We start from the raw sequence: 26,413 nt of genomic DNA on the forward strand, positions 1-26,413 counted from the left end.
CGTGGTTTTTTAACACAAAATAAAGACTAAGGCCAATGCTATACCAGTTAAACATAAGTTGAGGGGTGTCCCTTTCCGCGTATGCAGTGATTTGGAAAAGGAATTGGGCGGTTATGGATGAAAGGGATAATTTAGCCCAATGATCTTTTTTCCTGTTGGCTGTGATTGTGCTAAACGAAGCAGGGTTCTTGAAGCAGCAGAGCGAGCCGAGAAGAAAAAGCGCCGAAGCCGCCCCAGCGCTTTTCATCTGTTAGCGCATTTGGCAGCGCTTGATTGACACTACTGCTCGCGTTTCCCGCTTCGCGGGAAACACTCGCCAGGAACTGCCTATTGACCGCTGGGTCTAAAGAAACCACATTGACCAGAAGCCTCTGGTAACACGAACTGTACCGGACACGCCCCCCCTCACCTGCCTTCATTAGCGCCTGAGGTACGCGCACCGCGGAACGCGCGCGGGCGGCGCCGGGCTAAGCCCGGGCAAAGGGCGGGCCCTCTGTGGCCCTCAGTGGCCGAGGTAGGCTGGGCTGGGCCCCGTTATTTTAACGTTTTCTCTGTACTCCAATTTTATCTTGTCGTCGGTCCAAGAGAAGTGATTTCCTACGTTTGTACAAGAACGCTGGCCGTACTATTGTAATTTTAATCACATTTGTGTGTAGCTAAGTTATTTTATTATTCACTCTCATACTTGGAATATTCATTCCTACATACGTCGTAGGTGTGGGAAGCTTTAATCGAAAAAGATGACTAAAAAGCTCCGTTCTGGCAGAATGGTGGGTGGAAGAACCTGTGCCAAAACAAAATCTAATCCCCTGAGAAATAAATCAGTGAGTAACCCGCTGCTAAAGGGTCAATGTCAGCTATTTGAACTATGGGAAAAACCGGGGGACAAACTCCTAATGACCGGTGGAAAAGATAACATGGCCCAAACAAACCAAGAGGCTTATACTAATGTTGTACATAGCAATGCTCTGCCTATAACATCTGATCCAGTACAGACGATACCCACTGACTCTCTTAGTATCGTACATTTTGAGGAGGGCGGGGCTATTGATTTTCCTGCAACTCTGCCTAAAGGCGATTTAGTTAAAGTCCCCGTCCCTCCCTTGGAGTCCTCTTTGAACAGTATGAATGGGCAGGTTTCATTACCACTTTCCATTGACCTTGAACTTTGTGGCCGCTATGTGAAACCTGACAGCCCGGATGTTCCAAAAACTAATAAACTTCCGGGAAGGGCGACTCCATCTGGGCTCCATCTCTACAGTAGTACCCCCTCTGTTGGCAATCATGAAATGTCTGACTTATTAAGTACTTCTAGGAGTCCAATTCTTAATTTGTCTGGCAGCTGCCCTACAGTCGGGGCAGTAGATAAACCAGTATCGGAGTCCCTTATTGCTTTGGAACACCTGCTAGCCTCTATTCTGTTTCTCCTGGGGAAATTTGTTGGTAGCTCGGACTGCATCTTGGATTCCGTTACACAAATCTTGGAACATTTAGTTCAAAAAGCGCCGGAGAAAAAGATCACCCCACTCCTCCCGCAAGTCATTATCTTGAAAAAGGGGGAAACTGAGGTGTGTACAGAAAATTCGAAGGTCCCAGCTCCAATACCTTTGGTAGATCCTGATAATAGTGTTAAAGGCCCGCCTGTAACCACCGAAACTACTGCAACTAAGTGCACTATGAAGGGGGATCTAGAGTTGGAAGAGGGAAGTATGCCCAAACTGGACTGCCAGGTACCACAAGATCTGTTTCCTATCTTTTGTGCGGAAAATAAAAAATCAACTACCGAGGTTAACCTAGAAGTTAGGAAAAAAAATGGAAAACATAAAAAACACAAAGGAATTAAAAGGAAACCGGTGAGAAAGCATAAGAAGAAAAGACAGAGGCGAATCATTTTTCAAGACTCTTTACATCTGAGTGATGGGGAAAGTAGTGCCATTGAATTTATTACATCAAAAGCAGAGGTGGCTGTGGAAATGAGTCTTAGTTCCCATACTCTTGAGACTCCGTTAATCTCTCTACCTACGATTGGGGAGGTCCCAATACAAGAAGCAGGGATGGGTTTAAGATCTCCCCCTGAACTGAATCCAGGGAATGTTAATCAACTGAAATTCGGGGGTCTTAACCCACTGGCTTCTCCTTTCACTATTATAGTGGGGGGACAGGAGCCGCCAAATGCTCCCCATGAGCAAAAAGAAGTTTTATCTTATGTGGACACTAATGTGTTGGACTTTTTGCCGCTATTTGATAATGATTTACCTTTAAACAGATCATGGTTACTAAAACGTTTTGGTGAAATAGATAAGTTACAGCTCATCCAATCAAGGGACATTGAGCTAGTCTCTCTGTTGGGGGGGAAAACTGTGTCAAGTATTAGGGTGAAATTTTACTCAAAAATAATTGTAAATTTGGTCTTGCAACAGGCAGAGTGCTTCCAATGTACAGGCATTGATGTCCTTCCTATAATGAACTTTGGTTATAAAGATGTGTCTTATAGGATGCCCCAAAAAGATGATAAACAAACTGGGATGGGTTCATCCTTTAAAGATTTAAAGGTCTGGGTAGCAAAAGGGAAACGCTTAGTGTCCCAGATAAAACCACTCCCATTGACCAAGAATTCCTCTTTGTTAGAGGATTCTAATCGATGGAATTGGTTGCACAGTGCTTTAGCAGCTAAATCTACAGATAATCCCAAATTATTTCAGCATCTTTAATAACCAATTGAAAATTATTTCATGGAACGCAGCCGGGATATACAACAGCCCAGAGAAACTGGAGTTTTTATTTGCGTTGGGTGCAAACGTAATTTGTATCCAAGAAACCTGGTGCACTAGTAAACTTGATGTCAGAAATGACTATTTTGTGTTGGAAGTCCCGGCTGTTGCTTCCAAGAAAGGTCACGCTAAAGGAGGAATCGCTTGCCTGTTATCTAACAAAGTGAATTGGAAATTTGCTCAGTACATTGACCCTAGTAACCTCTTCCAGGCTATATCTATAGCAAACCTTCCCACACTGCCCATGAAGACGTCTGTTGTTATTATAAATGTTTATATTCCTCCCGGAGAGCGTTTTAACCGTGTGTTGAAGCAGGTATTTCAATATATTGGCCTCATTAAAAATAGAACCCCCGCCCCACAAGTCTTATTAGTAGGCGACCTAAATTGTAAAATATCTAACTCTAGTATGAATCTTTTCAGAAACAGAGCAAAAGAAGAGGCGTTTTTCATACCACAATCTGTTTTCCCAGATAAAATTACAACTGGCAAAAGAGGGAAACTTCTCCTTGAGGAATTATCGATAGTCGAGGGGCTTATTTTAAATGGGAGATTCCCCTCCGATGTACCTGCAAAATTTACGCATAATTCCCATGGCAAGCCCTCTATAATTGATTATGCGATATCTGATTATGATATATTCCCGCGCATCTTGGATCTTATATTAGTTCCTACGATGCTGAGTGATCATAATATACTTATCCTGACTATTTCTTTAATACCGCCTAGTACGGCATCATGGTCTCATAACGGTGAAGTTACGGACTTTCATGCTTCCTCTGGTAGATGCTACTGGAATCCATCTGCAATTGCTAGGGTGCATGACAGTTTGTGCAAAACCGTGGCAGACCTGAATGCTTGGCATGGTTTAGAAATATCCAGCTTCGAAAAATTTATGCGGGACATTATTTTAGATATTAATAAAGCTAGGTGTCCTTTAAAGCGGGTATATATCCCCAGTGCTCTGAGAACATTAAATAAAGAGATAAATAAACTAGTACGCGCCCAGTTTCTAAACAGAAACGGGGAACGGGAAAAAGAAATATCTAGGTTAAAAAGGAAGAGAGTTAGATTGAAGGCGACAATAAAAAAGGAGAAGGAAGACCTAGTATGGATTAACCTAAGGGAAGCTGTAGTGCATGGCAAGATCCGTGAATTCTGGTCTATAATTGGGAAGGAATGTGGCAACAGAGTAATCCCTTGCTCTATCCCTATTGCTGAAGATGTTTGGTCTTCCTACATTTGGGAACTCTACGGGGGGAATGGTATTATAGAGGATACTAATTTCCCTGATGTAACCTCTGATGGTGAAATTATCTATCCCACAGAGGAAACAATAGTAGCGGCCATAAAAAATATGCGTTCGTCCGGTGCAATGGGACCGGACGAACTCCCCATGACTGTTCTCAAGCAGGAGCCTTTACTCTGGAGTAAAATTCTCTACCCTCTATTTAAATCCTGTTTTGAGACAAAAAGGGTTCCAGCATCTTGGAGGGGTAGTATTCTGATACCCATCTTTAAGAAGGGTGCAAGGGAAGTCCCTAGTAATTACCGCCTGATTGCGCTCCTCGACTCAGTCGGCAAGATTTTTGCAAAATGTCTCTTAAGGCTACTTTCCGACTGGGTCGACGAGAACAACATCTTACCACGCGAACAAACGGGATTCCGTAAGGAACATGGCACGCTAGATAATTTAACCGCCCTGCACGTAATAGCTGACAAGTATACGAAAGTAAGACGGGGATTTGTTTATGCAGCCTTCATTGATTTCTCCACAGCGTTCGACAGAGTGGATCGTGGAACGCTGTGGAGAAAATTATCTTTTCTTGGAGTACCCCCGTACTTGCTGGAGCTTGTCCGCTCATTACATACGGAAACATGGTGTAGGGTGCTGCAGGGGGGGGAAAGAGGTCTTTCGGATCGTATCTCTTCCCTTAATGGTTTAAAGCAAGGCTGTCTTCTAGCGCCCCTTTTGTTCTCCCTATACACGCAGGATTTGCCTACCGTGGTGGCGGCTTGTGAGGGCATTGCTCCAGTGATAGGGGGGGCCTCTGTTTCATGCTTGATGTACGCTGATGACATCCTCCTCCTTGATTTGACACCGAAAGGTTTGGCAAATAGGTTGCAAGCCCTTAATGCTTTTGCAGTCTCCCACTCTATGAAAATTAACATCACCAAAAGCAAAATTATGTGTATAGGGGGGAGAAGGAAGTGCCGCTCGGAAAACTTCGGCTGGCAAATCGGTGGTCAAAAATTGGAGGTCGTTAAAACTTACACCTTTTTGGGGAAAATCATCGCGGCTAACACGAGCGAGAGGCCTCACATCGAATACTGTGCACGCAAGGCTATAGCACATGGCAATGGCCTTAAAACACTCTACTCAGCAACTGGCAAAAGACATTTTGCCTCTTTGCTTGAAGTATATAAGGCTAAGATTCCTGCTACCCTTATTTACGGCATTGAACTCATAGATATAAAGCTATGGGATTTCTGCAATAAAACCGAAGGGAAACTTCTGAGATCCCTCGCATCCCTAAATACTAACTGCCCTTTAGCAGCATGCAGACTTGAGTTTGGGCTAAGGGGTAGCTGGGTACAGGGGCTCTGTGCCCTGGTACGTTGGGTGGCCTCTCTAGCCAGAGCGGAACCGGGGACAATGAGGGCACTGCTGAAGAGTGAATTATTAGGCAACTTTAAAGAGTTTTCATTACTTGTAAAGAACTTCAGAAAAGCGGTGACTATTCTGAGGTTGGAGGAAGATACTTTGTTCCAGTACTCTCCAGTACAACTAAAAAACCTGCTAAAACAGGCATCATGGGAACTATGCCTTCTAACCGATAAAAACATATTACAAGGAAAAGGGGGTTGTGATCTTCTCCTTAACTCATATGTTGCCAAAAAAGCAGTAAATTATGTTTTATGGAACTTACCTCATGGCATCAGAAGATTCTGGTTCCTTCTTCGGTACGATTTATTGCCATTAAATGTACTTCTCTCTAAATGGCACGGTTCATCCAATATTTGCAATTTTTGTAATACTAGTATACAGGACCGCATGCACGTTCTGTTGGTCTGCCCTGCACTTCGCACTTTGCGCCTTAAATGGCTAAAACCTATCTGTCTCCGCTTAGGTATATCTACTCTAAATATTTTTATGCAATTTTTATATTGCCCTCCAAATGAAGTGTTCTGCTTCTTCATTTTTAAATTTTTCAAAAGTTTTTTAGATATTTATTAATGTTATTTATTTATTGTGCCAGCTGCTCTTTGTGCTTACTTAATGAATGATTTTTTTTCTTTGGACTTGATCGACATATGTACTAGAAATATTGTATATAGATGAAATATGTTTGATGTATTATTACTTGTATTGATGGTATGTCTTTTATGTGGCCCTCAACGAGAGCCAAAACATAATAATAAAAACTTGAACTTGAACTAGCCCAATGAGTCCTCTTTGTTGCTTTCTCCCTTGTTGTTGCCAAGAAAAAGAATGGTGAGTCGAGGGCTTATGTTGATCTCAGAGCCCTTAACAAAGAAATATGGGAAGATTCACATCCCCTGCCTAGGATTAGTGAAATGCTGTTTACTATCTCTGGTGCCAGCCAAATTTTTCACGAAACTTGATTTAGCTTCTGCCTATCAGAAGGTAGAATTGGCCAATGAGTCAAGCCATCTTACGGCATTTGTATGCCTTTTAGGGACATACCAGTACTACTGCATGCCGTTTGGCTTGGCGTCGACAGTTTGTCTTCCAGAGACCGATATCTGAATTGTTAAAGGGAATCTCAAAAGTCTCTGTTTTTCAGGATGACGTATTGATTCATGCCAGTTCTCGTTTGGAACATGACCTGATCTTGAAACAAGTTCTGTTAGCTTTTGACAAAGGTGAGTTTGTCCTCAAGAGGGAAAAATGTCAGTTCATGAAACCCTCTGTGGAGTATCTTGCTCACATTGTATCTGCGGTGGGTGTGAGTCCCAAGCCTGGGTTAATTGAAGCCATTGTGGATGCTCCTCCTCCTGTGGATGAAGCAGGGGTGAAATCTTTTTTGGGCCTCTGTTAATTTTATTCACGGTTCATACCGGATTTTGCGTCCAGGGTGAGGGCCATTTCTCTGCTATTGAAAGACAAGTCCGAATTTGTGTGGGATGATGAGTGTTCTGCCGTGATCTCTGACATCAAAAAGCAGTTGGTCAGAGTGAGTGCACACAAACCTTTTGATCAAAATCTTAAATTTTGTTTAACTGTGGATGCGTGTAAGTTTTGTGTTGGTGCGGTGTTGACACAGAGGGATGCTGAGACAGAGAATACTATTGGGTTTGCGTCCAGAGTCCTAAAGGATGATGAAGTTCACTATTCTGATCTTGGCATGTTGGTGAGTCATGGAAACATCTAGGCGCTATCTCTGGGGTAGAGGTTTCATCTTACAAACTGATCACAAACCTTTAGTTATTATTCTTAATGGCACCAATGTCAAGAATAGCACTCCCAGGATTGCAAGATTTGCCGCCAGATTGCTCCAATTCCATTTTGAAGTTGTTCATATTTCTGGAGAGAGAAATGTGAGAGCGGATTATTTGTCTAGAAATCCTATTGTCGAGAATGATGAGTTGACTGGTGAGTGCAAAGATGAGTGTTTTTTTATTGCTGCCATGGAAGTCGAGAATTCCTTTCAATTCACAGAATAATTGTGGAAAATAAGTTTGGGTGAAAATGTATTCCTCCAATCGAGCTGAGGCGCAGTATTTTGTCCAAAGTTCATGAAGGCCATTTGGTGTCCACATTGAACAAACGTAGGGTGTGATAGTCATTCTGGTGGTCACAAATGGATTGCGAATTTGACTATTTAGTCAAGAGTTGTGTGGTGTGTTCCACTTCCGATAAATCTTTTAAGACATCCACCCCACCTTTGAAGCCTATTGATTGTCCTTCCGGACCTTGGAAGAAACTATGCATTGATTTGGTGGGACCATTCAAAGTTTGGTCATACAATTTTCACTTTTCATTAGTCCTTAAGGAGTACTATTCTAAATGGCCTTTTGTCAAATTTATTGGTGAACTTGACTCCAAAGCTGTGATTGTCTTCCTCAAAGACATTTTCTTGAGTTAGGGTCTACCTAAGGATATCATCTCAGACAATGAGGTGCAATTTGTCTCTGGTGAGGTGGAGACATTTCTGTGGTTTTATAGAGCCACCTGGCATTCCTCCACTGGCTTTTCCCCCTTTGAAGCTCTTAAAGGAAGGAAACCTGCAAAGCAGTTTAGGCTAGCTTGGATGAGTAAGTTGTTAAATAAAGGTTTGTCATAACAATGTCGCAATGAGTTGATCCAACACAGTGTTGAATGCGCTCAGCACAACCAGAAAGTTCACTATGTTGCAAGGAAGAAGGTGAAAGTGTGTCCTTTTAGGGTTCGTGAATCGGTACGCATCAAATCAGCCATGTTTGTGAAGAAATGCGAGCAGAAGCTTTCTGACCCTTTTGTCATTGACAAAGTGTGTGGGAATGCTGTTAGGGTCCAAGGTCGCAATTGGTGGACCACTGCCAAACTTGTCAAAGTTCCTCTACATGCTGAGTTAATGTCTAAATCTGTAACTTTAGACAATTCAGTCCAACCTGGGTTTGATTTGTCACAATCGTCTATGTTCCCTAACGAGTCTTATGTTTTTTTTTTCTGGTAATGTTGAAGATGATCTGGTTCCTGCTGAGTCTCTACGGAGGAGACTCAGAGCTCGGAAGATTCCTAGCACGTACCGATAGTACCTTTATTCAGTAGCGATGCAGTTTAGTTGTTATCCTGGTTTGCGGAGTCCCTACAGAGGAGTCTCAGGTACCGTTTGCACCTCTATTCAATAGTGATGTTTAAGGGTTATGCTGTTTTTTTTGTTCTGCTCTGTTTTTGCTTTCTTTTTCCCCTTTCTTTCTATTCCCTCCCCCCCCCCCCCCCCTTTCGTTATTCCTTTTGTTGGTTGTTGGGTTTTTATCTCTTTCTTCCCTTGCAGGTGTTCAGTCAAGAAAATGAAGATTCCAAGATGTGTGACTAATCAAAAAAGGGAAAACTCAATGTTATATTTTTCATTTAATTGGTTGCGTTAGACATATGTGTAATTGGTTGTATTTGATCAATGTTTAATCAAAAAGGGAACACTCAATAGTATTGTCTCTTTAACCTTTTCAGTCACTTACTTCAGGTTAGCATTTATATAGCGCTTGGTACCCCTGATGAGGTGTTGAAGTGCTTTTTCGGGGAGTAGCACAGTACTCCAGAACGCCTAAAGTATTAGAGGTGAATTATTATAGTGAAATATGAAAGTAAGAGGTGGATATGTTAGTCTGGTATTTGGATTAAGAAAGATAGTGGAGCTATAGAAGAGAGAAAAGGTTTGCATTTACATAGCGCTTGCTACCCCTGATGAGTAGTTGAAGCGCTTTTCGGTGAGTGGCATGCTACTCCAGAGCCCAAACAGGATTAGTGGGAATCAGTATAAGGAAATATGCAATTTTATTTGGATTGAAAAAAATAGTGGAGGTGTAAAAGAGGGAAGGATCAAGATTTCTTTTTTTTTGTTCATAGCAGTACTAGGGGGCCTGGGTTGAGTAAAGGGGAGGTGGAGGGGGAAGAGTCAGAGGCAAGGGTTTAGAAAGGCTGCTTGGGAGATCTGAATAGTAAAAGAGTCTAGAAAGGGTTATCCTGGGGATTATACTAGTGGCATGGGGACTAGGATGAATGAGAGAGTGGAGGTATAGGGTGAGAAATAGGGTAGTGCATTGGAAAGAGTAAAAGAAGGAGGTTTAAGATGAGTCAGAGAGTTGAGGTAGACAGAGGATATACTGAGAGCGGTATAGGGTAAGAAATGGTGCAGTGCATTGGATATGCTGAATTAGAAGCAAAGTAATAAATATACAGATACATAAGTACATGGAAGGCATGTATATGCATATGGAAGGTATTATATGTAGATTAAAGATGCCTTTAATAAACTCCGGCTTTCAAGTGTTGTTGTGCTTTAAATTAATTTATTTTGTGTAATTCAATAGTGAAGCAATTGTAGATAAATGTAGCTCCGGGCACCACACGGCTGAGCCTGACGCACTGGGAAATCCTTTGCCAATGACACTGCAGGATGTCAAAAATGGAGTGGCACTGGAGCATATCAGGCTCCTGCAGCCAGGACTGTGGGCCTTATTACTGAAGGTCTTGCAACACTTTTGTGCCGCCATTGCTTCACTTTTCACGCAGCGGCGGCGTAAACAATGTGCCATGTTCCACCAAATTTACAAGGTGACGCGCCTAGGCAGATGCATCACCTTGCAAAGCCCTGGGCCACATTATACCTGTGTCAGGTATAAAGTATGCAGGGTGGGCGTTCCCACGTAAAATAGGGTCGTAGAAGTGTTGCAGTGAAATCTTTGAGATTTCACTGCGACACTTCTAGGACACCACTGTGTCACAACCTTACGCCTGCCTCATGGCAGGCTGAAGGGTGACAAATTGCCATAGGTACAGGCCTACCCCCATGCATTGCTGGAGTTGCGTCATGCTTGTGACAACTCCAGCAATGCGTGACTTTTGCGCCGACAGATACATCCGGATTCCTGACGTATCTGTCATTCCTTGCGACATGGAGCACCGTACATGTACATTAAATAAGGCGCATCCATCGTGTTGCAAGGAGGGCACAGTAAAAACTGTTAAATCGCTGTTTTATCACAGCGATGTGACAGTTTTCATAAATGAGGACCTGTGTCTTTGTCATCCCTGGAAAATCAGACTGATTGATGGCTAGTGCAGGTGCAGTAGTGCACCTGTACAAGCCATCAGACAGATTTACTGCCTCACACTTCTGATTGACTATCATTCGCAGGTGGGCCGTATTTTTTATATGATTCAAACAATATGCACTACAAGGAGGGCAAACGCTATGCCACACTTCATTTTGATAATATCTATAATAAATATGGAACAGTAAACACATCTGACTAGAGTAGTGCTTTAAAAGTTTTAATGATGTTAATGAATTTTATAATATATATATATATATATATATATATATATATATATATATATATATATATATATATATATATATATATATATATATATATATATATATATATATATATATATATATATATATATATATATATATATATATTTATTTATTTGTGGATTATTTATGTAGCACACCTGCACCAAGGGTTGTTTTTACTAACATTTTGCACTGGGTTTTCATCACAAAAGGGATATAAATCTTCACAAAATGTTTATTTGAAATGTACTTTCCCTTGCAAAACTTGTTTTGCACTGTTAAGTTGCCAAAAAGTAAAACAAGCAGAGCTTACTGCTGATTAAAATTTCTTAGCCTCAAGCGGGCGCTCCATGGGTGGTACATGGGCGTTCCCAAACAACCACCCAGAGTTGCTGACACAAAGTCCTATCTACTAGAAAAGGTAGACCAGGTTTTGCATGTGTGCTGCACTGTACAGCATACATAAAAAAAGGAAAGTGTTTAACAGTTAGATAAGGCATAGTATATTTTACTGGAAGGCTAGCCTTCCAGTACAAGCCTATGCTAGACCTCACATATACAATTTATTTAAAAAATCTTTTTATTGACATTTTCACATTTACAAATGCATTTAGTTCTTACATTGTCTTTGCTACATTGAGACTAAGGCAATCGTTTAACATTACAAGTTTCTGCAATCATTGTGCCATGTTCGTTTTACAAAAGCATTCTGAACAGCCAATAACTACGATGCGTGGACTGAGAGCCTGAGCACAGGAGAAGCATATAGTTGTCTAAGCCACACAAAAAAAGAGGGCAAACAATTTTGGGGGACTACAAGTGCTATAATGAGCCTGCACCCACCACCTTGTCAGGACATCTAAGCATGGTTGAGTGTATTTGCAGGGCCTCGAACTTGAGCTACGATGTTCCTTGTGTGTAGCGCCTAGCCGCCGGAGCATATATTTAATGGGGGTGGGGGTGAACGAGTAAAATGGGGTGGGTCAGGGGAGGGGAGGTTGGTCTTCTGTGTTCAAGCCAATCCGTAGTTCCGCTAGGAGATTGTCCCAGTTGTCAGAGATGGGGTATTTACCAGAGCTCGAGTCGGGGTACCACGTGGGTGGACGGCGTCCCCCCACTTATTTTACTGAGTGGACGCCGTCCCCCCTGCTAAACAGCTGGACTTCACTCTTTGGCCTCTCTGGGACGAGATCGGAGCTCACAGGACGCTGCACACACGCTGGCTTCGCAGATGCAATCGCATCTAAGGGGTGAGCGAGGGGAGGCAATGAGCCCGAGGGTGCAAGCCACCTTTTGTGACGCCACTTCCTGTTGTGACATCACTTCTGGTGACAGCAATCCCCCCCCCCCCCCAATTTCTTTTTTTAGAACTTGTGCCCGGGTATTTACATAATCCTCTTGTGTCTTCCCTGCGTAAGCCTACGCTTTCAGCTTGTGCCCAGGAGTAGTGGGGCTGGGTGACTTCCATCTGCAGGTGATCGGATGTTTGGTCAGGGTGTGGGTCATGCCGGTGATTCGTGCCACTGCTTTATTGGGAGTCATAATACCTAGCCAGTATTGGGAAAGTGACAGGCATGTCTAGAACGCATGTAGAATTCTGCATCATGAGTGTGACATTGGGGGCAGGCAGCATCTGCACAGTGGAAATATCGATTCATTTTGTGGGGAGTCAGGTAGGCCCTGTGTATTATGTAGTATTGTGCTAATTTGAAGCGAGCAATGCGGAACACCAAGGCAGGGTATGCCAAGACCTCCTGCAACTATCTGTACAAGGGCGGTCCAGGTCTGTGCTCCAGTGTTGTCGCAACGTGGTGAGTGCAACTGCTGCGTGCACCACTAAGGATCTAGCAAACCATAGGTGGCCCCTCCCCATTAAGTGCAGGTACTGGAGTGGATTATGAGGTCCATGGTTGGTTCCTGTTGTGTGTCTCCCCAGCGTATCCCCTGTGACCTAATGAGGGAGGTGTAAAGAAAAAATTGTCCCAGAGGGAGGTCAGTATCTGCAATAAGTTCCTCCGTAGAGAGGAAAACACAGTCACTATACAGTTCTCCCATATTCCAGAGTCCTGCCTTGTGCCAGGGGCCTAACTGCCTTAGGGAGGTCGCCAGTCATCCCTCCCTCCTGCCGGCTGTGTGCCAAGTAACAGCAACGCCGATGCGTGAGGTGTGACCGAGCGTGTGAGGAAGAGACTTCTTCAGAAGCAAGACACAAGACTCACACTAAGAGAGGCTGGGGCAGTGGTGCTTTGGTGAGGGGATGAAATGTGTACAGGATGCAAACTAGCTCCCACAGGTGTTTGGGGGGGTGAGGAGGGGGGGTGAGATTTAGACGCTGTGTCTTGCAGCTGGCAACCCACAGAACAGTGAGCTACCCATTGTAATTGCAATGCTAGGTAACAGCGTTCGAAGTTGGCACACCTGGGGGCATATTATCAAGGGATCTTTAAAAGCCAAGAAAGCGGAGATAAAATTATCTCCCTATCAGCAACAGGGTGTTAACACGCAAGTTAGCACCCTTTTTCTCTACTCTTCCCCTTGCATCTCTAATGAGATGCAAAGGGGGCGTTTCAGAGAAAAAAAATATGCTGATAAGCGACATTTCTCCTATTATCAAGGATATCGCTAACCCTGTTAGTGATAAAAAAGCAGCGCTAACCGCGGTTGGCGCTGCTTTTTTTACACCTGGTATTTTCCTGACATAGCCATGATATCCTATGGAAGGTGAATATCATGGCTAAGTTTGTGAGCCCCTATCATCAAGCTAACACCAAACTTCGAGAGATTATCGTTGGTTTTCCAGCGATAATCTCTCATTTGGCAGTGAGCGTGAGGATTTTTATCACTTCTGAGATAAGCGTTGCTAATAGCACGCTATCTCAGTGATAAAAATTCACGCTACCCGGAGATAATTGTCCTAGCGCTAAGTGCGCTTAGCGATAATTATCGCTGGGGCTTGATAATATGGCCCTTAGTCCTTCCTAGTCAGATAGCAGAAATAATTTGGCGAGAGCCAAACTGGGTGCAACGCCTGCCATATAAAGTCACCTGGCAGGTGTTCCAGGGTGCGGAAAATGGTCTAGGGACATACAGGGGCAGATTGCCAAAATAGTACAGTAGGCACGGCAGCATGACCATTTTCGTGTGGGCTATTCGGCCCTCCACTGAAAGTGGCAGTGTTTGCAGCAGGCGTTACAATTGCGACTTGCAGCATGGACAGTTACAGGTGAAGGGAGCCAGGAGCGTGCAAGCTGCACCAACGAACAATGGGGCCCAATGATCAGGGCCGGTCTTAGCCATGGGCGGTATGGGCAGCCGCCCAGGGCCTCGCGCTCAGGGGGGCCCCGCCGCCGGCCCCGCAGTTGCGGGAATAATAAATGATGATGGCCTGGGCCTGGGGAAAAGCGCAGTGAGCAGAGCACAGCAGCACAGTGCAGCCAATGATTCGTCCAAGTTCCGTCCAATAAATTATAATATCGAGTCATGTGTGTCATGAGTGTGTTTATTTATTTGCAGTGAGTAAGTTAACTGAGTTACAACAATACCAGCAGCCAGGCCTCCGTTCTCCACACTCTGTTGTTGTGTTGCATGTACCGTAGTCGTACAATCGGCATTTCTGTGGTGTCTGCGCAATTGACGCCTGCACGCACCCCCCACCACCTAGCTTGGTTGTGTTTGATATGAACCGTGAATAATAGTTTCTGTAAGACCAACTCTTACAGATTTCTTGTGATGCATCAGACGTTGCGTTTCCTCACATTAAAAAATCACAACTAATAGATCTAGTTTGCAACAAAAGGATGTACTCTAGGGATAAACATGAACTTAATTAAAGAGCGAATAACAGACCAATCACATAAGAGATACGAGCAATTTCCAGGTTTGTAGGCCCTGTAATTACGGCCTCGCAATTCTTGGAAAATGTTAGCGGTATCTGTAGCAAGCAAGGAGCAGATGGCTGATCTGGTTAGCAGCACTTTGGGGAGCATCCGTTTGCTATTTCAAGCACTCGGAGCAAGGAGTGCAAAATTCCAGTCCAACACTACTGTTTGGATGGAAGGACGAGGCTAATTTGTGACTGCGGAAATTGTACATTAATGAGTGACACAAAATACTCAGGGCCACGTTGCCAAAATAAGGGTGTGTCAGAGCTCTAGGACGATTTAACAGTGGAATAGAATTGTCATGTCAGGAACGGTTCATGAATCAAACACAAGTTTTCTTTGGAAGGAGCGTTTTAAAGATGTTTTAATTTTCATCGAAGACCACTAAAGCCAAATGGAATGAATCTCATTGGCTGTGACAAGGAAAGCATTTAGTTGGACTCTAATAAAAGTCTTGGCACTACAGCTTTTCACGTGTCTGAAGAGTTAGAGGTCCATTGTCCAGGAGGGAGCCTTCTGACCTCCAGAACAAACACAAACAATGCGGCGAAAGACCACATCAAGAACTAGAAGCCTCATTCTTATAACTGCTTTTTATGTATCTTCGCGAAGAGAAATAAAAAGTAATACACAAGATAACGTTTTAATTATTTACTTTTGGCAGAGTGTTGCAGCTAAAGTCTCGCCTGGCTTTTGGGGCTTACTGACTCAAGAAATCCCCAAGGCACAATGCTGGGGTGTACTGCTAAGGCAGAGAAGTCCCAGCAGAAATATTCATTTACACAAACTGACAACAATGCAACTAATCTCTCTCAGATGAATTGAATTAACTTTATAGCGCCACTCATACCAATGTAGGGTGTCAGAGCAATTTACATCACACACACTACACACAATCAATCATAGGTGTGTAAATCAGTGTGTAGGAAATGTTATGTAAGAAAGAGGACTACAAGGTGTAGTAGTCATATGTCCATACTAGTCGGCAGTATCGTTTAATAGTTCATTGTTCTATGGTATGATTTTAACTAATAAACTGCAAGTAACAAAGGTTCTCTCAGACAAAAGTAGTAACCCAATGGCCTATTTACATTATACAAAAACAACAGTTGATGGACAGAATGCAGAACAATGTCATACATTTACCCCAGTACAGAGATCGCATAGCCGGAAGGTGCCATAATAGCCAGGGAATGTGACATGAAATATAGCATATAGCCACGGAAGGTGACATGAAGCAATATTTTTAGCCCTAATTATCTGAATACCCTAATTATATGAATATATCATAGCCGGAAGATGACATAATAGACACGGAAGGTGAAAAGAAATGTTTGCTGTCTGTATTTATCTGTCAAAATCAGTAAAAACAGAAAACAGGAAGCCTTAATTATGAACAAGATGAGTCACCAAGGGACGTGTTCCTAGTCAGATACGTCCTGTAGTGTTACTTTTTTCTTCACCTCCTTTTCATGTGTGCTCACCTTCTCCGCCAGTGAGGTCTTCTCTCACTTTGTCTGCATTAGTATGAGTTGAAGTGTGGTGGTGGTGGTGGTGTCTGATCATGATCCTGTGACTTTATGGTGCTTATGCCATTCGATCACCTATTGCGCAATGATTATTACACTGAAGGTGTCTCTATTTTGTAGGTCTTGCCCTACTTAATTTGTGCACTTCCATTCCAATGTGTGTTTATTTGGCACTTTTGCTATTTGTGTTTCCTTTGCCCTTAATGAGTTTTACTGCGAAGTCACTTTCTGTGATGTCACTTGGAGGGGCCTCACATCTTCCCTTTCGCCCGGGGCCTCAGAAGGCCTAGGACCGGCACTGCCAATGTCAATGATCTCTGGCTGTCGGGAGGGCCCGCCTGCTTCAGTGCGGCACCTCGGCGCTGTGTTCTAGCAGGATCCGTCCATCAGGATTATTGTACCCTGGAGTAGGACCGCAACCATGTGTCCCCTTCATTGCAGGGCAGCTGCCCGCCGATAGCAGGGGGAGGGCCGCTTGGTCTGTGTGCTGGCGCACTTCTTTATGGCCAGGGTGCCCTCTGTGTACCCCTCCACTGAGGGCCCAGTGGGTTAGTAACCTTCCTGCGCCCACCGACACGCACTCTCCCCTTCAGAGAGCAGTTCGGGGAGTGGGAGGGGGCACAGGCCCCGCTGGGCTGTTGCAGTTTGTACAATAGTCTGTGTTGTGGCCTAGGGCATGGGGATCTTACATGCGCTGCCTTCAAAGGTGCCAGGCACTTTTCCGGCCCTCACACACCTCGTCCGTGCTCAGGCCTCTCACCCTGTGTCCCGCAATCATCCAGGTCGACCGCTCTCCCCAGCATTACATTTCCGGCTCATCGTGCCGCCTGGGCGGATCTCTACTGAGTCGGGCGGGTGCTCAAGGTCTCACGCTCTGTGGGGCCTACAGGGGGCTAATTCCAGCATCCCTCCTCATGTCCTCCAGGGGCTCAGCCAGCAAAACGCCCTTCCTGCACATGAATAATCCAGCATGGAGATTTGAAACTTCTATGTGTGCTGCATTGTGCAGGACACACAGAAGTTTCTAATCGTCATTTTTGTAATGATTGTACAGAACCCTAAGGTTCAGTAACAATAGTTCCTAAAACTGTTAGTAAGGGACACGATCCAGTTATCCTTTTATCTGCATGATCTTCAAGAATATTTTCTACTTCTAACATTTCCAAATAAAATTCAAGTACCTTTGAGACTGATTCCGCCCAGAGAGCACTAGATGAATAGGACCTATTTGGAGATCTGACAATATTTTGGAGCCATTGAAGAGATTGCCAAAGGCAGCTCCTCCAGCTTAATAACAAGTGACACGCTGGGATAATGTCTGCATGATGGGCCTTCCAATAGCTACCAGGCAGGCAGGCAGACAGGCAGACAGGTTCAAAGCTAGGTGCATTATTCATTGGACCATCTACTGGAGAAGTGTGGGTGCCCTCAGTAATAAGGCGATGTAAGAGCCACAAGTCTGGAAAAGTCTGATTTGTCAACACTCCCCACAATTAAACAGGATGCAGGAAAAGGGTTTTCTGTTCAATTTATGTGAGCCTTAAAGGTCATTCTAGGTCAAATTAAACTGATGGTGGATCATGTAATGTTAAGTAACCACCTAAACACGTTCTTGTTCCAAGATTAATATGCACATACATCTATATTACAGGATTTTACATTTTATTTGCATCCTCTATGCAACTGGTATGCAATAAAGTAAAACATTTAAACAATGATATAAAAAATAATTTACCTTCAAGTGCCATTTTAGGATTTTCCAGTTTCCGCCTTAAAACACTGTCAATCAACATTCTGAGTTGTTTAAAAATAACAGCAATCCGTACAGGTGCCTATTTGGAAAAAAAAACACACCATCTTTATGAATTCTGTAATCCCAAGATTAACATATTGAGTTGACAGAGTTAGAAATTATTACATTAGACTACTATATCAAACACACAAGAGGTGGCGGGAGGAATGCGTGCAATTGAATTGGACTGACTACCGGCAATTGTTCGGGGTAGCATCCAACCCATCATTCTTTTGCCCAATCGACTATACCCACGAAGAAAAAAGGTAGAGGAAGTTGCAAGATGGGAAACTGTAAGATACACGGGGGCATATTAACAAGAAAATACGATAAATATTGCTATGCACGCTCAGCGCAATTTTAATTATCGCCGGTTTTCCTCGCCCGGTTAGCACGTTATAAACAACGCTCATCATCCAGGCGATAAAAATCCAGCGATAATCAGCGAAATGCAGGAATATCGCTGGAAAACCAGCGATAGGGAATTCCTAGTTGACAGCCCATGGTGGTCGTAGCCTGACAATCCACCCCCCTTTACACATATAGCTAAGTCTGAAATGTATCAGACGTTAGCTTACAGCGATAACCGGGGTTAGTGCAGGTTTCAATATCGCTATGGGTGTCAGGGAATGGGCTTGTTAATACAGCGATGTGCGGTTTGCAAGTTTTCCCTGTTGTGTTGCCCGGGAACGCCCTTTTTGCATCTCATTAGCGATGTGTGGCATGGCGTAACTGGAAAGGGTGCTAAAACAAGGAAACACATGCTAGTGTGTCCTTGTTAATACTGCGATGGAATTATCGCCACTTTTCTGCTGAAAACGGCTGCAAAAGCGGTGAAAATAGGCTTGATAATATGCCCAACACTCTCTTTACAAAGACGTCCCCAAGAGTACTGTGACCAGTTCTGGAGTCAGTGGCTGCGAGAGGAGCGGGTGAGTGAGTGGAAGTGAGGATCAGTGAGTGGAATGAGGACCGGTGAATTGAAGTGAGGATCAGTGAATGGAAGGGAGATTAGTAAATGGAAGTCAGATCAGTGAATGGAAGGTAGATCAGTGAATGGAAGAGTCCTTGTTTCAGTAGGTGGAAATCTGAAATTGGACAGTGAGTCATGGGGTGTGGAGGTGGATATTTGGTGGATGTGAGTGTATGAACAGGTCAGTTTGTGTGCGGATGGAGGTACGTTGGCTAGATGGATGGATGGACGATGGATGGGTGTGGGCAAGTGGGAAAGAATAGGAACGAGAGAAGTAGGTAGATTCGCAGGATGGGAATGAAAGAGGATGAGAGTTGTTAATCGATGGATAAAGAATGATGTGTGGATGAATGATAACACTTTAATATTAAGTCTTAACCTGCAAATAAAAAAACAGACGTAAATTGCTATAATTTTGCTAAGTGCATTTAAACACCTAAATACTCAAAGATAAAAAATAGAAGCTGTACAAATATAAATAATTTTCAAAAATGTAATTAATAGAGATATTAAAATAAGATTACCATCTTTTTAACACAATTCTACTGCACTTCCCAGGAAGAAAAATATACATGATTGAAGGGGTATTGCAAACTAGAAATATATGTATAATTGAGAAATGTTTTACTAACAGTCTGAACCATCTTTGAGTGTTAATATGTTAACTTCTGAGGTTTCTTGGGAGGAGTGCTGCCTTCAGTAATCTAGACATCTGGAGCATCATATGGGGCATAGGGTGCCCTCTCATGACATAACAAGCAGGCAAAGCTGGATCTTGGAAAAGCGGGGAGTCTCAACAGAGTATACACGCGGAACGGATATACTGGTTCTTGGGTCCTTCTTCCTCTTCCATTGATACACCTGGCATTCTTTTCTCTGGACACGAGAAGCTGCCCTCCGCCACATAACCAAATGATCTCCAACCTAACTATGCAAAGAGAAAGACCTATTTGCCTGATCACAGTAGAACACGATTCATGAATCAATACACCTGGACAGAGGACCGCGTCTAGCTGCTGACAAATAAAAAGAGGACCTTGCGGTATAGTCCCCCGAGATCTACCCTCCTTTGCCGATTTGTAGGTTTCCTTAGACTCTTTTAACTACTTTCTTACCACCCTAAATCACACATGTCCCACTTGCACTCATCATATGGCTTAATGATCAAAAATCTCAGCTACAGAGCCCCCATGGAGGAGTCCGTCGGGCATTGCAGTGCCAGCCCGACGAGGAGCACCCGATGAGGAAGCAGGACACCCTACCAGGTGTGTGAGGGCACTTTGATCTGATTACTCGGATCCCCGAGATCCAATTGGCAATACCACTTGATCTACCTATTTGGACTTTCTCCTTTTCTGTTGGAGGAACAGCCCCCTCTGTGTTTTTTTGTACATTGAACTTGGAGGAGTTTGGGTGCAAGACCGCTCTAAATATCACTCCTTGTCCCTCTTTTGATTATTTGTTCAATCAACAGAATCTTCATCGGTTCTCCATCGTCCAATCTTCCTCAGTATTTATAAACATTAGAATATCTCTTTGAATATGCGAGGACCTGGAACACTTCAACAAACGATGTGAATCTCTCCAATCATAACAAACAATGCCTTCCCCTTTTATATTTCATGTTTAAGAAAATCAACACAGCATATTGAAAACTTCCTGGAAAAGTCTAAAAGGGTTTAAGAACTAAATGGAGCAGCACTGCTGCTCCAATCAATCACGTACAATGTCTCCTTTTCAAACATGAACAATTAGAACAAAATGGACTTGCATTTTAAGACGGACAAGAAAAACCACCACAACCCCGGCATGTGTCACAGTGGTAGTTGTCCCATCAGGTCATTTTAACAAACTATCTAGGTAAGTGAGAAGGCCTCAAAACCCTGCTTCGATTTTAATTGCACTATTCGCGAGGTGGGTGATGTTTTTTTAATCAATTTAATGCTGATGACCATGGTTGCGATTTGCTTTTACCGCAGGCACATCAATAATAATTGGGGAAAGTATTCTTACTCTTACGTCCTGGTTATTTCCCACTTTAACCTAGGTTTGCCTTCCCTCTGGTGGCCAGATTGGAAACTGCTTCTGTAACATTTAAAATCGATCTCTGGGCCAGATGTACAAAGGAAAGAGTTTTGTGTTCCCTAACGTTTGCGAATGCCAAAAGCCTTTTTGAAATGTAGAAATCCCTATTTGCGATTCAGGAACCTATTACTGAATCACACATTGGGTTTGCAATTCAGAGTTAGGAAGGGGCGGGTTTATGGTGTCTCTCTTCCTAAACTGAATCGAAGTGCTATGTAAGAATGTTTTGCGACTGAAATGCGCTGCAAAAGTTTCATATTTTGCCACCTACTTCAAGTAGGTGGTAACCCACTCGCAAATAGGAATGGAGTTTTAACAGCAACTGCTACTCTTAAAAAATGTAAAGAAAAAGTTTGATGTTTCATTTTTTAAACGCATCGCGTTTTCCTTCAAGGAAAACAGAGGCACATTTTTTTTTATTGGCTTTATTGAAAAGCACTCACAGACACAGTGGTCTGCAGACCCTTGCAGGCAACCATCCCTGTGATTTTTGTGATTCCTAATGGTTCACAAACCGAGACCTAACTGATGAAACTCAGTGGAGCAGGTGGGGCCCTGATCACAGCTGTGGAACATGTTGAGTAACTGATGCTAAAGGAAAGCGAAGCCTTATGATACTAAAACACAAAACCCCGAGTAGAACCTAATTGTACATTAGGGTGGAGACTCAAGGGGTCTATTATCATTCTCCTTAATGCTTTGCTCAAACAATTGTGTTATTTCATTCCAATCTCCCACTGCGGGGGTTTCTCCATAACCTCTATAATCCTCTGTTTAATCCTTGGCATTCTGCTTCTGATCACTTCCTAAGTGTGCGACACCATTTGTTTGTGGGGGGCCTACTTGTGACTTCCAGCCAGGGACGGACTGGCCGTAGCTGGCAACGGGTGTTTGCCCGGGAAGCTGGAATGTTGGAGGCTACTTTTGGAGGGGTGTGGCAGGTTTTGTTACTGGGGGGCAGTTGTGCTGCAAAATAGGAACAAAAGCAGCAGTACTTGGGGACGATTTTGTTAAGCAGCAATGCTTCACGGTTGCCCCCAACCTCCACACAAAATTCCCAGGGCTCATCGTTCTATTCCTCTTGGCTAGGAAGACAGGCCGGGAGGACGGAAACGTAGGTCCTGCTCTGCCTCCCTAGGGAACCCGAAAATGCCTAGTATAAAGTTCTTCATTGTGCTGGATACATAGTGGTCCATAGTACGCCCTAGGATTTCAGTACCTGCTTCTAAAATGTAACTACCACGGGACGGCACAACATGTCCTCAAATCCTGCTTGTAGCTGTTCACATGTAGAAAAAGATACGCTGGTGTCATTAACCACTTTACATATCTCCCTCAGTGTTATATACGCCCTATGTAGGAAACTGCATTGTATAAATCTGCGGTTTAGAGTATCCACTAGAAAGAGCATTACCCAAGGACAGCAGTATGTTTGTCTGATGTACACTTTTAACCACAACCTCATTGCCTTCTAAATACCCAAAGCAGAACCTCCGAAAAGATATACTCGCCCCTTTACTGAGACGGCAAACGAGCCCATGCTGCGGACTTGACTGTCTAAGAAGTAGTGCTTGGGGAATGTATCAACGGACACCCATGTGGCGTCCTGGCAGATGTCCAGCCTTGAAAGATCACTTACCAGTGCCTTGTGGCAGTCTTGGCTCTAGTGAAATGAGCTGAAAAGCTCTTGGTGGGGCTTCTTCTTGGCAAAAGCATATCATGTTTTTATGTACAGGACAATCCACCTGAACATGATTTGTTCCCGCATTGATTTTTCCAGTAGAACTGGTAAACCCTATGAAAAGCTGGTAATCAACCTTGTACTCACTGGCTTACTCGATGTAGAAACTAAAGGCCTGATTTACCAACTCTTTGCGCCAGACAAGACACAGAGGGGCATATTTATAAGGGGATATCGCAACAAGAACGTCACTTTTAGCGACGTTCTCGTCGCAATATCTCCTCCTTATTTTCAATGCGGCGTTAAGCCACTTAACTAGGCTTAATGATCCCTTGTAAATAAGGCACCTTTTCAAACTTCACTTAGGAGACACCGGAATATGCTGGGAAGTATCAGTACCCTGTATATGTTTCTTTCTCCATAGGAAAGCATTACCATATAAAAACGCATCTGTGTTACATTTTAACTTACCTGTAAAAATTGATATCTCAAAATGTACTTAACCAATTACAAAGTTCTTGGTGTTAAAATCTATATAAAAACACCTGTTATTTTTCTACAATTGGTCTCAAGTTTCTTCTTGAGTGTGTGTCCCACTTATTGACTCTGTGTGTTCAACAAATACTTAGCACAGCACTCTGATTGGCCTAAACTGCTCGCACACACTTCCACAAGAGATCTTTTTTGTACACTACATAAAAAGTCAGCTTCTTACAGTAACCGTAGGAACGAGAAATGAGTTTCGCAGTTATGAGGCGGTACTATAAAGCCTACCTATAGCTGTTCATTAACCGCATGCGCGCTAGCGGGTTTTCCCGCTGCGCGCTGAAATTTGAAAATCGCGGGTAACGTGACAAAGCCAGCTCGTCATGCGTGCAGCGCAGGTAACGCCCATGACGAGCTGGCTTTGTCATCCGCATCGAGATGGTTAAAGAATCGTTGTTTGCTGACAGGGCCGGTTCCACAGTAAGGCAGTAACAGGTGTGTTGCTCCTTCTTTCCTAACTCTACAGTTTCCAAGTGTCTGTAAATGTATCCATGGTCCAGGATAACCCTAGAGCGCTGTCATCAGCCACTTAGGAAGATGAAACAGCACGGCCAGATAACAAAGAAAACCCCCCTCCGGCATGTTGATGAAGGTTCATCAATTGTCAGTATTCTAAGGATGAGATACTATTGGGATCTCCAAAGTGGAGGACACATGGGAGACCACCTACATCAAAATCTTTGGCCTGATGGAGCTGGAGTTCGACCTCCATAAATCAAAATTTTTCAGATACCTTCCAATTAGACATGCACTATAGTGGTCAAAAGAACGCCTGCACGTAGTCCCAGAATTTACTCCACTGGATTCCAAGTTAGTCCTGAAGCAACTGGGAAAGAAGACAATCTCTAGACTGTATAATGTGATTCTTGTCAATACGCCGGATCTATTGCAGACTCTGAGGGCTAGGTGGGACTCAGATATGTACCCCCTAGGTGACTGGGCTGAGGCAATCAAGGAACTGGTGATTCTGTTAGGCTTCACCTCATCCAATAGAACTACTTTCACAGAGTTTATTTTACACCATAGCGTCTTTACAAACAATGGCGGTGTCCTAGCCCATCATGCATGCAGTGTGGAGGATGGCGGGTACCTTTTGCACATGGTGAGGGAATGTGCAGTGGTCTTTAGATATTGCGTCAAAATTCACTCAACCTTGACTAGAGTGCTTGGAGTGGGTATCAAGATAGATCTTAAGTTTGCATTATTGGGGATAATGGGATGGGATGGCAACTGGACAGGGAAAAAACGTGTAGCACTGGGCCTGATGATTGCCAAAAGAGAATTTGCCTGCATGTGGAGGGCCCCTGCTGCCCCAACTGTGCCAGACTGCACTAGAGCGATCGACTTTTGCGCTGGGGCAGAGGAATGGATATATGGGGCTGGACTGCCCTAAAAATATGCCAATTTATAAGGCCCATGGAGACTACACTTAAGTAACAATGTCCTCTACTGTTGTAACACTGCAAGATTTGGACTTACTAAATCAAATGTGTTATCTTGTATTTCAAGACTGATACTCTTTCAGCTGCCTGTAACGAGCGTTGTAGGGGGTGGAGACAGTGTGTTCTTCAATTGGCTGCATTGTTTCCATGTATGGTGTGTAAGCATAAATTCAATTACATTGATTTACAAAAAAGCGAAAAAGAAAACACACACCCTTGGCGCAAATGGTGTATGTTGGCCCATGGAACCTAAAGGTGCTTCAGCAATGAAAGGAGAAAAGATGCACCATATATATATCAAATTTTTTTCTCTCCATTTGACACAAAGCCGCTCAGCAACATTGGTTGCTCTACTGCCTACTGTCAAATAGTAGTAAATCTTAGCCCACAAGATCTCTTTGGGTCCAGCTGATGCAAACTCCAGCCTACCTTAAAGTGATGTGAAAGTGAGGTGGTGGAGAAAAGAAAGTGGGCAAGGTAATGAACTGGCCCATGTGGAAGGAATGTACAACTCTATGCACAAAAGAAGCCTGAGTTAACAGCACCAATTTTTCAGAGAAGGTGGTGGAGTACAGAGGGTGGAGAATGTATTTCTATAACAAACACTGTGTTGATGGAAAACAGACAGAGCACAGCTGTGCCTGGGCTTGAAAGTTGTGCACATTATATATGTAAGGGCCAGGTTAAATCTGATGGAGGGGTAGTGAAAAGTGTTGGTGCGAACATGTACATCTGTCGTTTAAGAAATCTCATCACAACCGGTGAATAAAGACGGTTCAGTGGGCAAATACAAAATGGCCAAAGAGTCGACATATGAACTTTAACTGTGCCCCCTGCAAAGACTTGCTTGGCCAAAGACAGGAAGAACTAGGAAACATTATGTAGCTTGGGCTGAAGAGAATCAAGTTGATAGTCCTCACACCAAATTACGCATTTCAATCTGAATAAATAATAACAAAAATAAAATATAATTTTGTAGCAAAAGGAATTGATTCCAGTCATATGTACCTATTCATCTAATATACACTGTTTTTACACAGAATTAGGCCTGATGTTTTTGTAATGATGAAATATTATAGATCTTGCACGACCTCCTACACTGACGACACCCAGCTCATCCTCTCCCTCACCAAGGGCCCACACACCGCCAAAACCAACCTCCACGAGGGAATGAAGGCCGGCGCCGATTGGATGAGGAGCAGCCGTCTGAAGCTGAACTCGGACAATACGGAGGTCCTCATCCTTGGACTCACCCCCTAAGCCTGGGACGACTCCTGGTGGCCGACCACACTGGGAACAGCACCAATACCCACCGACCATGCACGCAATCTAGGATTCATCCTCGACTCCTCCCTCTACATGTCTGAGCAGGTCAACGCCGTCTCCTCCTCCTGCTACAACACCCTCTGCATGCTCTGCAGGATCTACAAGTGGATTCCGACCGAAACAAGAAGAACGGTGACACAGGCCCTCGTCAGCAGCAGACTGGACTACGGCAACGCACTTTACGCAGGAATCCCAGCCAAACACATACGACTACAACACATCCAAAACTCCTCCGCCCGACTGATAGTCAACGTCCCCCGCTGCAGCCACATCACCCCCACTTGAGAAACCTACACTGGCTCCCCGTCGACAAGAGGATCAGCTTCAAGCTCCTCACCCACGCACACAAAGCACTCC

General features: G+C 43.8%; 1 protein-coding gene across 1 annotated transcript in view; it reads right to left on the reverse strand.

Moving 5' to 3' along the window:
* The window catches only part of DHX29 (DExH-box helicase 29), a 930,480-nt gene that overhangs the window by 12,471 nt on the left and 891,596 nt on the right, over positions 1–26,413 (reverse strand). The window contains exon 26 of the mRNA XM_086960636.1: positions 17,947–18,043. Within this exon, the coding sequence (XP_086816762.1) occupies positions 17,947–18,043 (97 nt within the window). The remainder of the gene's footprint in view (positions 1–17,946; positions 18,044–26,413) is intronic.

The sequence above is a fragment of the Lissotriton vulgaris genome, chromosome 3_1 (genome assembly GCF_964263255.1).
Source record: "Lissotriton vulgaris chromosome 3_1, aLisVul1.2, whole genome shotgun sequence".
NCBI classification, from domain to species: domain Eukaryota; kingdom Metazoa; phylum Chordata; class Amphibia; order Caudata; family Salamandridae; genus Lissotriton; species Lissotriton vulgaris.